At 40.1% G+C, this 15,240-nt stretch overlaps 1 protein-coding gene across 1 annotated transcript in view; it reads left to right on the forward strand.

Moving 5' to 3' along the window:
• Positions 1-10,895, forward strand: part of LOC149445607 (cathepsin D-like) — a 44,107-nt gene extending 33,212 nt beyond the window's left edge. The window contains exons 6-9 of the mRNA XM_089653522.1: positions 1,195-1,317; positions 3,774-3,918; positions 9,188-9,286; positions 9,428-10,895. Of these exons, the coding sequence (XP_089509648.1) occupies positions 1,195-1,317; positions 3,774-3,918; positions 9,188-9,286; positions 9,428-9,589 (529 nt within the window). The 3' untranslated portion in view covers positions 9,590-10,895. The remainder of the gene's footprint in view (positions 1-1,194; positions 1,318-3,773; positions 3,919-9,187; positions 9,287-9,427) is intronic.
• The last annotated feature ends 4,345 nt before the right edge of the window (positions 10,896-15,240 follow it).

A 15,240-nucleotide genomic window follows, 5' to 3' on the forward strand; every position in this document is an offset into this window, starting at 1 on the left:
GAAAACTCGGCCGATAAACGAACCGTCTATGGCCTGCATAGGTAGAGGGAATTATGAACAGTTCCAAATACCAGTCAATATTGGCACAAAACCTTCAGGCTTCTGCTAGAAAGCTGACATGAAGAGGAACTTTATCTTTCAGCATGACAACGATCCAAAGCATACATCCAAATCAACAAAGGAATGGCTTCACCAGAAGAAGAATAAAGTTTTGGAAAGGCCTAGACCTGAATCCGATTGAAAATCTGTGGGGTGATCTGAAGAGGGCTGTGCACAGGAGATGCCCTCGCAATCTGACAGATTTGGAGTGTTTTTGCAAGGAAGCATGGGAAAATATTGCCAAGTCAAGATGTGCCATGCTGATAGACTCGTACCCAAAAAGTGCTGTACTAAAATCGAAAGGTGCTTCAGCAAAGTATTAGTTTAAGGGTGTGCACAGTTATGCAATCAAATTATTTTAGTTTTTTGTTTTTACATCCCTCCACCTAAAAGAGTTCAGTTTGTTGTTTAACTGAGTTGTACAGTTTAAGTTCCATTAAAGGTAGAAACCCTTCTGAAATGATTTATTTTTTTCTATTTTTTTTTTTTACATCACAGAAACTTGACATTTTAACGGGTGTGTAGACTTTTTATATCCACTGTAGTTAGTCTGGCTGAAAAAACACAAAAGTCCATCCAGTTCAACCAAAAAACTTACCTGTCCATGGGTCCAGCGCCGTTGTCACCCAAGCCAGTTCTTCACTAGCCTCTGGGTTCCCGACACTGGCCCTGCAAGTAAGGGAAAACCGAAAGTGAAGCCTTGCGTCTTCACAGCTTGTTTCCTACTTCATATGCGCAAGTTGTGCTGCGCCTTGTGATTGGTCCAACAGTCTTTTGGGACCTGTGAAGTGTCCCAAAAGACTGCGGGGGGAAGGAGGGGGTACAAACTTTCGGCTCAGTTCACTATGTCAAAACCAGGTACCGTCTCCCCACCAAAAGGTGCCAAATGTGGCAGTGGGAGGGTGCAAACAAGCAGAGCTTCCCCCTTTGGGTGGAGCTCCGCTTTTAAGATTTGTTGACTTTTTCTGTTCTGATTAGCTCAGATGCACTTACAGTTTGAAAATATGAATTCTTTTAGTAGGTGTAATATAAGATATTTTATACAAATGAACTCTGTCAATGATTTCTAATATTTCTCCCATGATCATCCTTTAGAAACCCCGATGCGCAGCCAGGGGGAGAACTGCTACTTGGAGGTACTGACCCTAAATTTTACACTGGAGACTTCAATTACATGAATGTGACCCGTAAGGCATACTGGCAGATTCGTATGAACCAGTAAGTAAAAGCTATAATTTATTTATTTGTGTTGTCATCCTGTTGGTGGGCTGTGTGCTAGTTGATATGATAATATCTGTTAATTAGAGAATTAAAGTGGTTGTAAAGACTAAAGGTTTTTTACTTTCATGCATCCTATGCATGAAGGTAAAATAACCTTCTGTGTGCAGCAGCCCCTCCAAACCATAACCCCCCCCATCCCCACCAATACCTACGTGAGTCCCTTTGTGATCCAATGCTGTGCAGGAGAGCCTCGGCTGTTCCAGGTCTCCCCCTCCTCATTGACTGAGACAGCAGCAGGCGCCATTGGCGCCTGCTGATCAAAAGATCAAATATACTGACCAAGTAAATATGCAAGATGGCCGCCGGGGCCCCTCGTGGCTCCGGCGGCATAGCGTCAAGCCTGCTGTAGCTTTCCCTGCACCCCTATGACTACGAGCAGTCGCTCGAAATGCGTCAGAGAAAGCTACAGCAGGCTGGATGCTACTCCGCAGGCGCCACGAGGGGCCCCGGCGGCCATCTTGCATATTTATTTGGTCAGTATATTTGATCTTTTTATCTGTTGGTACCTCTTCTGCTATATATGTGCCTGCATATGGAATAAACACCCTAAGGATACTACACTATGTGGCCCTCTCTGTTTGTTTGAGTTCCTATGAGAACCAGCTAGGTTCACAGAGCAGCCACATCCATCAAAACGGTATCTGTAAGTGTGACAGCACCAGGCAGTGAGAATTATGTGACCAGATCTGACCAGACCAGTTGGATGACATCAGATGTTCAGTGGTTTCCTATTACTTATGCGCAATCTTTACACAATTTATCAGCTCCTTTATGGTTCCACATATTGGACATCTGAAGATCATCTGAGATCTTATCAGCACTTCTGTTTTGGACTTATTGATTGATTTTACACTTCCTTCACTTTCATAGCCACAACTTAGTGGCCTTTTTATGTGCACATGGTCACTTTATTTGTTTTTCAATTTTTTAATTTTTAATTTTAATCTTGATTCTACTATTACTGTGGATTCTTTTATAGTGCTGCACCCCCCCCCTCTTATCTCTGTTCCTTTTGAAGGTCTTATATGGTGCCTTTTGGTGCACAGTCGCGGTCAGTTCTCATATTTTTATATTTATATTTATTTTAGCGCTCACTCTGTTTTTATATTAATTTATAAATCCAGACATGGCAAATCTTCAGTGTTTGAGTTCATATCCAGTTTGAGTTCAGCATTTCTCACTGTATGAATAGCATCTATCACTACTAGCTGTTGTATTGGCTGTACAGGCCCGAAGTAGCACAGAGTCTGAGAGAGACAGTCCATACATAAGACGCAAAAAGATTTAAGAGCATTTTTATTTAAACTTGCCTAAAATTGGATTTTGGTCTCGGGAAATATTTTTCTGTCTTTGCATGCCAAGATTTGCACTATTGACTATGTTGAAGGATGTAAACCTAGAGCAGTCAACTGCAAAGTGTTTATGGCACTGAGATCCTTTAAAAAAAATAATTTTATTATTCTAAATGTTGTTACTTACCGTATCATCAGCTTGCCTTTTGTCAGTCAGAACCAGCAGTGGACTGGATTTTTTCCTTTATCCTTCTCCTAAAAGGCACCTGTCATAAAAAGCATATATAAATAAATCATTGGTTCATATAGCGAACTCGGTGTAGAGTTACTCACTCTGAGGTCATCACAGAGGACAAGGGGGCACTCTTTACGTCTGGAGGAAAAGAAATTTTTTCTCCAAATATGGAAAGGTTTCTTCACAGTATGAGCTGTGAAAATGTGGAATAAACTCCCTCAAGAGTTGGTTCTGGCCAGCTTAGTGGATTGCTTTAAAAACCGCCTGGATTGTTTCCTAGATACACAGAATATAACTGGATACTAACATTTATAGGTAAAATTGATCCAGGGAATATCCGCTTGCCTCTCGGGGGATCAGGAAGGGATTTTTTTTCCCCTGCCAGAACAAAAATGATCATTCATTGCTGGATTTTTGTTGTCTTCCTCTGGATCAACTGTGGATATAGGATTATAACTTTTTTTTTTTTGTGGTAGAACTAGATTGGAGTTTTGTCTTTTTCTCAGCCAGACTAACTATGTAACTATGCATAAAAAGCAAATGCAGCAGGAGAAGTAAGATTTCCTGATCAGTGTACAGGTTGGGAGCGCATGACTCAAATTGTCCATGCTGTAACATTTCCATCATGGTAGATTTCCTATAAACACTGGTCCTTTGCCTTGAAATTGAAATGTAGGGTCCGTAGAGAATGTGTCAGTCTTGTAATTGTGGAGAACTGCAATGAGTCTCATCCCTGGTTATGTTAAGTGAAATATGAAGCTAGGAGGCTATTGTCTGTCCAGTGCTAGCATAATTGCTTTGTGTGGGCCAGTTCAACTGTAATGCAGTTAGATCCTGCCTGAGAAATGTTTCTCTCTCCCCTGCAGTGTAGAGGTCGGAGGTCAGCTGACTCTGTGTAAAGGCGGTTGTGAGGCTATTGTGGATACTGGGACCTCCCTGATCATTGGCCCAACAGAAGAAATCGATGCACTGCAGAAGGCTATTGGAGCTCTGCCCCTTATTCATGGAGAGGTGAGTGCCTGTCTGACAATGGGTGTTCAAGTTATACGATGAAACATTGTTAGTTACTTGGTGGACTGTAGAGCATTATGTACCAATTGTCACTGGAGATTGTAACTGAACCAAAGAAACCAGGAGCACACATAACTCAGAATCATGAATTTCTATTCTTATTAAAGGGATATTAAACCCAAAAGCATACATTTAACACATTGCAGCTTACCAATGTTTAGATGTAGTGGTTGCATTAGTTTTCTTTTTCAGGCTTTCTCTGTTTTCACCTGGTGTTCTGGCCAGTAACGCCTCCCTGTATTAGAGTGCCTCCATTCTAGATGAAGGGGGCACCTTTGGGAAGGTGGTGTTAGATGTACTAGCAGATTTTAGTAAACTAATGAATTGAAGCAAAATTCCAGCTCACACTTATTAAGCAGTTACAGCAAACAGTTTTGTTCCTTTTGGGATAAAGGTTTTACATGAATAAATTAAAGATGATCATTGTAAGCATCCCTGTCAATGTTAAATGGTTTGTCCCAACCCTCCAACTTCTAAATATGCAGGACAGCTTGTTCTGTTGAAAAACAGACTTACTGGCTAGATTACTAGGTGAAAATAGAAGAGAAAGAGCCTGAAAAAGAAACCTAATGCAGCCATCACATCTAAGAATTGGTAAACTGAAATATAAAAAAATGTTTGCTTTTGAGTTTAAAATTGAAGTGCTGCTTATTCCTAAAATAAGCCTGCTCCCATCCCCCTTCTAAAGCTTCTATCTTCTCTGTGGAAGGAAGATGCTGATACTTACCTATTCTGCGAGCGAGCTGGTCCAGTCACGTGATCTCCCCAGCAGCGACTGCTGTGGCTGCAGAGCTTGGGTGCTGCCTTCTAACATAGACTTATTATGGAGCATCTATTGCCGGCTGTCCCTCCTCTATTCTGAGCCTGCACTGTGACCCAAGTATGTGACCGGACCAGATCGCTTAGAATAGGTAAGTATAGGCATCTTCCTTTCCCAGGGTAGATAGAATAGGGTTTAGAAGGGGGGTCGGTGCACATTTAAGCTTAAGTAGGAATAAGTTTAACTTTTACTTTAACCACTTAACACGCCAGTGCAACGGCAACAAATGATGTCAATTTTACTATCCATAGGTGAAGCTTTAAAAGACTTTACAGGTTACCACTTTAGATTTACAGATGAAGTCCGGTGCTAGAATTACTGCCCATAATCTGACAGCTGCCGTGATACTTCATGTGTGGGACAATCACTGCTTGTGTGCTTTCACTTTGTTCACAAGCACAGGAACACTTCAATTGTTTTTTTATTTTTACACGCACTTTAAAAAAAAAAAAATCACTTTTTTTCCTGTCACAAAGAATGTAAATATCACTTGTGACAGCAACAGGCTTGTGACAGATACTCTTTATGGGAGGGATCTACGGTCAACAAGACACCAAATCCTTCCTATGCCCTTAAAAGCATTCAGTCACCAAGATCGATGTGATTGAATGCTTTTATGTTTTTTTAAATTTCCGAGTAAACTGGAAGTGATTTCAGGTCATTGCTTCCAGATTGCTATTTAACAGAGCAGAACAAAGCTGATCTGGTCTTTGTTCGACTCTGTGACCAGCCGGCGGTAGCACTGGCTGGTCGATCAGGACTCCCGGTAGATGGGAACTCCCGTTAAAGCCTCGGGAAGGAGAGGGACTGTCCCCTCCTGCTGCTTGTAATAGCAATCAAGAGGCTAGTTAGCTGCTTTGATTGCTATTGCAATAAAGCCAGCTGTCAGCAATAAAAAACAGTACCAGGGTGATGCCTGAAGCCACAGGCATCTTTTGGGGTACAACAACTTGAAGTCCAGTGATGTACCAGATAAGTGACTGGTTGGCAAGGGGTTAATGTTTTAACTGCTTCCACGCTGCCCTGTAGCAGAAATACTGCTGCAGGGCGGCACTGGTGCGCAAAATCACGTGTGTATATACATGAATTTGCAGTTCCCTACCCGCGCCGCCATTTTCAGCCTTGGCTGTCAATAACCAGGTCCCAGCTGGTGATTCCCCAGCAATCTCCAAGGATTTCCGACGGGGCAGAGACCTGTATGTAAACAATATTTATATCTCCCGTCAGCTCACGCTATAACTTTTACCTAAACCAATTAATTTACACGTATTGTGATTTTTGTTTAGCAAAGACATGTAGCAGAATACATTTTGTCCTAAATTTATGACATTTGATTTTTTTTCTTACATTTTTTTACTGGACATGTTTAATAGCAAAAAGTAAAAAAATACAGTTTGTTTTCAAAAATTGTCAGTATTTTTTTGTTTATAGCGCAAAAAATAAAAACCACACAGATGATAAAATACCACCAAAAGGAAGCTCTGTTTGTGGGGAAAAAAGGGCGTAAATTTAATTTGGGTGCAGTGTTGCATGACCGCACAATTGTCAGTTAAAGTAACGTAGCGCCGTATTGCAAAAAATGTCCTCGTCAGGAAGGGGGGTAAATCTTCTGGAGGACAAGTCGTTGAACTAGAATTGAAGGCAAACCTGTTTTTTTTTTTTTTTGGTTTTTTTTAATTTTTAGATGGAGTAGAGAGGGCATGTAACACCTGTCAGTTTTTGTTTTTGCTGTTGTCCCCAATTGGAGGACAGAAGCGAACACAAAGTGGTAGCAAACGCATATACAGCTGGTTTAAACCTTGGAAATACAAATCATATGTTCTCAGACCATGTGTGCAGCCTGAGTGTGATCCTGGACACCGATCAATTTAGCATCCAGTTATCATTTTCCATTCAATATGATTCCAGCAGAGGATATGCCAAAATTAATCTATGCTATTGTAACAGATAGGATTATTGCCGTGCCTCTTACTGTGGTCTCCCTGAGAGAATTAGAATTGCATTACTTGCAGCTGGTGCGGAACACAGCTGCCAGGCTATTTACTAATCAACCCCATCGCTGTCACATTCTCAACCCCCCCGTTCTTGCATTTCTACATTGACTGCCAGTCAAATAGAGAATGTAATATAAAATCAGCTTGCTTATAGAGCCCCCAAAATAACTCTGTCTATCTGACTGAACTACTGATTACCCATACTCCCACATTCTCATTCCACTGCTCAGAGATTGGGAGATTACACATGCCCTGGGTCCTCTTAAAGTCTTTTGGATCTTGTGTTTTCTTTCATGCACCACCCACAATATGGAAGTCGCTGCCATCAATTAAGTCCCTAGGGAGAAAAGTGCTATTAAAATATTAATATTATTTTTAAAGCACTGAGCAAACTGTTGGCGCTATATAAATCCTGTGTAATAATAATAATTTTTATTTGTCCTGATGACCATTTATTACAGATAGTGAAAGAAAATCCCAGATTTTAAGTGGTCACCAGAACAAGGAATACAGAGGGAAATCTTGTTATAGGAGCATTAGTCCTGATGACTACCAGGGATATCCTCTCACTTTTGTATTGTGACTATGGAGCAGGAAATCTCCCCAGTTGGACACCAGAATGGAAATCCCTGTGGTGGGACACCAATAGCAAAGAAACCCTCATAGGTTATAACCTCCCTTACGCTATCCACAAAGGAGGGAGTTTTGCCCTCAGTTCTACTTAATCACTTGACCTCGAAAAGGTTTTACCCCTTTCATTACTCGCCAGCGCCCGATGATTGCCGAGCATCTCCGACGGGAGAGAGAACTGTTAGTAAACAAAACAGTTCTCCACCCTGTCAGCTCGTGCACACTGCTTTGCACAGCACAGCCATGCAAAGCTGTGTGCTCACAGTGAAGCACTAACACAGGGCCCTGTAGTAAAACACACCCAGCACACAATTTAGCCCTTTGAGCGCCTACATGTTAACCCCTTCCTTCCTGCCCAGTGCCGTTAGTACAGTGTCAGTGCTTTTTATTAGTCAGTGACACCAATTCAGTTCCCCCCAGTGTCAGAATGCCCGCCGCAGTCCCGCTATAAGTTGCTGATCGCTGCCATTACTAGTAAAAATTAAAAAAAAAAACAGTATATATACCGCCATTTGTAAACTCTTTAACTTTCACGTAAACCAATTAATTTACACGTAGCATGTTTACATGTAGCAGAATACATTTTGGCCTTAATTTATATCCAAATTTAATTTTTACAATTTTTTTTTTTACTTGGCATTTTAATAGCAAAAAGTAAAAAATATTACTTTTTTTTCTCAAAATTGTCACTTTTTTTTATATAGCAGAAAAAATTTAAAACGCACAGGCGATCAAATACCACCAAAAGAAAGCTTAATTAGTGGGCATAAAAATGACATAAATTTCATTTGGGTGCAGCATTGCATGACCGCGCAATTGTTAAAGTAGCGCAGCGCTGTAACGCAGAAAATGGCCTGGCCTGTCACAAATCAGTGTGCAGAAGCTGACAGGGAGGAGAACTGTTTTGTTCACTAACAGGTCTCTCCCCCGTCGGAGATCCTTGGCAATCACAGGGTGCTGGCGAGTAATCACCAGCCGGGACCCGGTGACTGACGGCTGCGAACGGCCGCACGGGTAGGGTACGCGCATGCCCACTACCTGGAAATGCGAAATCGCATATATACATGTGATTTTGCGCACAGCTGCCGCCCTGTAGCAGTATTTCTACTATGGGGCGGCACTGAACCGGTTAAGGCAGTTCTGAATGCAAAAGATTCAACAAGGTGTTGCAAACGTTCCACAGATTTTGGTCCATATTGACATGAGTTACTGTTGCTTTTCTATCATCTCGAACCTGTCTGCCAATTCTCCTCTGACATTAACAAGGCATTTTTGTCCACACAACTGCTGCTCATTGGATATTTTCTCTTTATTGGACCATTCTCTGTAAACTCTAGAGCTGGTTATGCGTGAAAATCCCAGTGGATCAGCAGTTTTTTAAATACTCAGACCAGCCCGACTGGCACAACAACCATGCCACGGTCAAAGTCACTTTCTTCCCCATTCTGATGCTCGGTTTGAAGTTCAGCAAGTCGTCTTCGCCACATCTAGATGCCTAAATGCATTGAGTTGCTGCCATGTGATTGGCTGATTAGCAGTTTGTGTTACCAAGCAATTGAACAGGTGTACCTCATAAAGTGGCCAGTGAGTGTATATTAATCTATCAACTTTGTGCACGTGGATGTTTCTTTAGGCTGCATGTGCCAGTTTTGAGGAGTCCTCCAAGGCTAACAGAATGGCTTTTTAAAGTTACATTTTTTTTTTGCTTTTTTTTCCCAAACAGAATTAGATGTTATAGATAAAACTGTTTTTGTTTTCACTGCAGTATATGGTGATCTGTGATCAAATTCCCTCACTACCTGTTATTACATTCAATTTTGGAGGAAAGGACTACAGCCTGACCGGAGAACAATATGTTCTGAAGGTGAGTATTTCGCAGTGATGAATTAAATATGAAGACAAGTAGTGTTCATATAGCCTTTGCATGTATTGCAATTTAAAACACATTTTAGGAGCTGTATTCTGAATAAGACCCTCCTAATTGTAATCCTGTGTTCTCTCTCAGGTGACTCAGTTTGGCCGTACTATGTGCATCAGTGGATTCATGGGCCTTGACATTCCTCCTCCCGCTGGCCCACTCTGGATCATTGGGGATGTTTTCATTGGCCAGTATTACACTGTATTTGACAGAGAAAATGACCGTGTTGGATTTGCTAAATCTAAATAATTTAGGCAACACATAAATGGAGTGGCCCATTACCTGCACTTACTGACAGTACAAAGCATGTTACTTTGTTACCAACTCCACACCTACCCATGTAAAAACTGGATTAGTCTTCCTCTCCTTCAGCACAGTGTGTGATTAGCACACAGGAGGTTCTGTTAGTGGCAGCAAATTCACCTAATCCTTCTTCCATTACATCCTAAATTGGCAGCGCCTTTAACTTGGCTGTTGCTGATACTGGTTTCCGTTAAAGGTATTCTGCCATGAGAATAGAGCTGTGGCTGGTGTTGCTCACCTTCTAGAAATGCAATTTGCCTGACTGTTATATTGACCCACTAGCTTCAGTACTTTGAATCACTGATCCAGAGCGAGTATGCCAATAGAAAAGTAGGAAAAAACACAGTCCTTTTTGTAGATGTTTTGGATCAGTTACTTGAAGTAAGAGGATCAGAGAGCCAGGCAAATAGAATTACAAAAGATGTTAGCAGAAGGAGCTTTCATAGGTCTTCTGACAGGTTCCTTAAGTTGTCCACTTATGTAATTATTGCTTTTTTGTGAAATTGTAACTTCTGGAGTTAGTTGTACTATTTTCAAAGGAGTAGTTCATCAAATAGCAATATTTCAGCTGATGTTAAATTGTTGTTGCTGATGTTAAATTATTCACTGTTTTTTGTTTTCTCTCCTTGAGCAGTGAGGTCTCTACTGCCAATCTCTGTTCCCACACACCTTATGTGGCTATTATGGTGAGAATTTGCTCTTTTTTTTTTTTTTTTTTTTTGGATCTTCATTTATTTTACATTTTGGAGAACCGTGCAGGAATAACCTAACCCATAACTGGAGCATAGTAGCAGCAGTTAATGGGCAGGACAGGGAGCTGTTTGATGGAAGGCTGCTTTCTATAGCTTTGATTCCAAAAATGTTTGCCCATGGTTCTGAAAAACCTATTCAGCTTTTTTTTCATGATCACACTTCATACCCTTCCTGCCTAGCAATACAATTTTGTGCTGTTTGATTTACTTTTCTAAAACTTTAAGGTAAAAAGCTGTATATGGAAAATTATTTTTGTATTGGATTGAAGAAAAAAAAATCTCCTTGCCATGCCTAAGTATCATTGTTACAGCCAGATGAATGTGTTGTGACTTTTTTTTTTTTTGGGTTGTGCACTGGCTTTAATTTCATTTTGATTAACAATATGAAATAACCTTTAAATAGATATTTAAATATCAGTCAAGTATATTGTGGGTACTTGATTCACACTGTAATTTGTGTCATTGTAAAACTTGAAAATTAAAATTTCTTTGGAAAGTTATTTGTTTGTTAATAGCTGTATATTTGTCATGTTATAACTTAAACAGAATGGTTAAGCAAGAGGTGCCATGTACAGTTACAAGAAATAGTTTGTGAACCATCTAGTTTCGCACCGGATTTCTGTGCAAATGGCTGTACAGAAAAAAAGCATATTGCATATATGTGAAGTATCACAAACAAACAAAAATTTCTCTGCACACTTACCAGCTAGCCTGCAAAAAACAAAAAAAAACAAAGTGGTCCTGTCTAACACTTTGTTAAAAACAGATTTTAGTTGCACACTTTTGCAAATATATGTGTAATCCACAGCTCCTATGTCAAAACCCTGCAATTACAGAAAATACTTATGGATCTGCCAGAAATCCAGTGGGCTTCTAAGGCAGTCCAAAGATGATTTTTTCTTTTCTTTTTTTTCGCTCAACCAGTGGGTTGAACGAAAAAAAGCCTGGATTCTCCCATCCACACATTTGATGTACATGGGGGGGATTCTCCTACTGTGCCTTTGTATTCTGACATCGGGAGACTTCCCCTTTGTCAGAATACACTGATCAGCGATCAAGCGACAAATATCCAACAGGGTAATTGTACAGAAGTCGACTTCTCTACAACCATCCTGCCCATACATGGACTGGATTCTACTGAATTGGCTGAATTTCGATCCATGTATGGCCGGGCATAACTTACCCTAGTAAGTGAACAATCCTGGCTGTGTGTCTTTGTTTTGTTGCAACATCCAACACCTATTAAAGCTTTACGTGACAGGCCACTATCAACACATTCTGTACAATTTTATATTATGATTTTGAATATGTCCTGAAGCAGCAAAGCAGTCTCCAACTATGCTATTGCCTTTACCATAATTCAGGGTCAGGATGAATTTTGATGCTGGTTTAGCAAATCAAGAGCCCCTATATTCATGTAAAGTTTGGTATACACGTGTGACAATGTATAGCAGTAGGTTGAGTATAGCTGTGTTTGTACCACAGGTAGTAAGGAAAGGCTGGTATAATGTCTAATCGAGACATAAGGATATGCGTGTAACAGTAAGGAAAAGGATCTGCATTCAGTAGAGGGGTATTAGGTTTTACTTGTTACAGAAAGGCATGAGGCACTGTGTGTAGCACTTTATGTAATACAAAAGTAAAAGCTGTGGTGTGTAATAGATAATAGATAAGTGTGACACTGTGTAACTGAAAGAAATGAAGCACTGCATCCAACAGTGATATGAAGCACTGAGCTTGCCAGAGAGGTACAGGGCACAATATGTAATAGACGCATGAATCATTGTGTGTAATTTAGAGGTATAAGGCACAGTGTGGAAAGAACACTGCATGTAGTTGTGTTGCAAGACTGTGTTTGTATTAGGGAAGTGTAAGAGACTGTATACAACAGAGAGGGATAGGGAACAGCATGTAGCACTGTATGTAACAGGAAGGTGTGAGAGGTTTGGAAGAAAGTTACAGCCTAAAGCTGGCCATAGATGGATCTAAGTGATCGAATGATTAACTTCATATGAACGGGATTGTTGGAAAATATTTGTTCCATCAGTGCTGCAGCATTGATCAGTGTATTCTGATGGCAGAGCAGAGAGGATTTCTCCATCCACCTTGTGTTTATGTATGGAGGAAATCTGTTCAGTGGGCTGATCAAAAAAAAAAAAAAAAACCTTGTCCGTATACGGCCAGCTTAACTCAAAAATTTTCTGTGACTTTAAATAGTGCATGTGGACCAAGCTGGTATAAATAAACTATTTGCTTCTTTAATATATGTGCCCGTGGTGAGTGATTTATGAACTGCTACAGCTACATGGAGTATAAAGCACAGCAAGCGTACAGGGACTTTCCATCTTTCCGGGAAAGAAATTTTGAGTCAGGATGAGAGTTGCAAAGCATAAAGCTTTTCTATTTCTTTTTTTTTTTTTTTTAATTCAGGTATTTTTGTAATTTCTCATGAAACTAAATAAATATATTGAAGATTTCAGACAGGTTATCTTGAAAACATACAAGCGTATCACAAAAAGTCTGAACTCTAACTTGGTAAATATAACAGTATATAAAGGCTTGTCAGCCATGTGAATCATAGCACAGAGAGATAATCTCAACAAAATTGGAAGTGATGACAGCTCACAATAATAACCATAACCCGAGGCCAAGGGTAGGACACAGGACATATAAAAGAGTAATACAGGTGCTCATGAAATAGTAAAGAAATAGGAGTGAGAGAAAGGAAGATAAAAGAAGGGAGGAAAGGGGCAGGGGGTGGCAGCGGTCAGGGGTGACCCATGAGGCAGTGGGAAAAACCCAAGACTAATAGTTGTTTAAAGCTCAAGAAGGCAGCGATCTGAAGTCCCCAGAAGACTACGAGAAATCCAGGTGTCCCAAACTTGCCTAAATTCCAGCATAGTGCCTTGCAGTTTAGGTGTGAGTTCTCATGGATTAAAACCAATTGCATGTGAGTTGTGACCTCCAGTGACCGGGAGCATATCAGACAACCATGCTTTCGCTATTGCCTGCTTCACGGCTGTCAGGACATGGACCATCAGAGCATGTTGTTTCTGAGCGATCTTAGATGGTTGTACATTAACTTCTTGCAGTAGCATGGGTATGGATTTTTGCAGACGTTTATGCAAAATGTCATAGACTTGGTGCCAGAATGTATTTACTATGGGGCATGACCACCAAATATGGTAATAGAAGCCCATGTCTGGGCAGTTGCAAAAGCAAGAAGGGTTGAATGGGTATGCTCAGGCTAGTCTGGCGGGTACCATAGGCCATGAGAGGAAAGAACTTTATAAATGGTGTCAACCGCCGCAGCCTATTTAGAGCTAGATTTGGTGATGCACCAAATTTGGTTCTATTCTTGCAAGTCTCTCTCCCAGGCATTGACACAAGGAAGAAACGTTTTCCATTTTATGAGAATATTAAGAGCTTTCAAGGTGCCACATGCAATTGAAATTGGGAAAAAAACAACTGCTAGAACCTGGAGAGTATAATAGCGGACTTTATAGGCACTACGTGAGACCACACTTTGTTTCATTAAAAAAAAATATATATTTTATTCTACATAGATGTGAAACACTTTACAATACACAGAGACATTCCATATATTTAAAACCGGGGGAGGGGGGGTTGTAAAGAAGATTCCCCCCCCCAAAAAAAAAAATACATAACCTCTTCTTGTTAATTGTATAGCCACATAGATTATGTAAATAGTTTGTCCAGCTTCAAAGGTCAATGTGTTTTGCATATAGGACCGTATGTTAAGGGAGGTGCAAAACTGATATTCTGAAAAGATTACATACATTAATACATTTATCACTGGAAAATCAAAAAACGTACAATAAAACCTAAATTAGGCAAAGATAACACACACATATATATATATATGCAAGGTCTGGCAGGCAGACATAGGAAATCCAGAAGGAACCGTTCCCCGAGGGACACATGCAATAATCTAAACAATCACCAATAGAGTCTACAAAGATAAATACATTAGAATAATGTATATACTGTGAATGCCTACATAAATGGCCTTAAGTGCAAAAAAGAGAAGAGTTCTCAAATTTCCTTACATTTGAATAACCATGGCTTCCAATCAAGTACAGCAACTGTATTCAATCTACAGAAAAAAAGGTGAACATAGGAGCCCCACATCAGAAAACCTCATCATTTCATTAACATGTATGTATACATAAACATGCCAAAAAAAAAGGAGTATATATAGCCACTTACTAAAGTTCAGGCCATCCGCAGATTATAGTGTATATATGGATAATATCTGGAACCAGGCCCCTGCTAGTATAAGACTCTTAGGACCCTTCGAGTGAATAAGCCTCAACTGCAATTCCTTAGGCTTTTGTCTGGAATATATATTCATAAGCCCCATTTCACTCACAAATATAAGAGTATACCACTAATATATATATATATATATATATATCTCTCCAAAAAGCCATACATTTTATCCAAACATAGTATGCATATATACAGTTGTGTTCAAAATAATAGCAGTCAGACATCACTAACCTGATCAATCACTGTTTTTGGTAGAAATATTTCTACATGGCAAATAATTTACTAGCAGGTGTAGTAGAGTAATAGAAATCCAACAGACCGAACAGTCATGACATGCATGCTGCTGATTCTGTGTAATTGAATCACTAATTGAAAGAGGCATGTTCAAAATAATAGCAGTGTGGAGTTCTATTAGTGAGGTCATTCATTCTTTGAAAAACAGGTGGCAATTATTGCCCTTATTTAAGGAAGGAAGGCAGCAAATGTTGTACATGCTGGTTACAGTGCATTTCTCTCTGAAATTCTGCGGAAAATGGGTCGTTCCAGACATTG

Source organism: Staurois parvus, unplaced genomic scaffold (genome assembly GCF_062004578.1).
Source record: "Staurois parvus isolate SC_StPar_1 unplaced genomic scaffold, SC_StPar_1.0 ptg000715l, whole genome shotgun sequence".
In the NCBI taxonomy this organism is placed as follows: Eukaryota; Metazoa; Chordata; class Amphibia; order Anura; family Ranidae; genus Staurois; species Staurois parvus.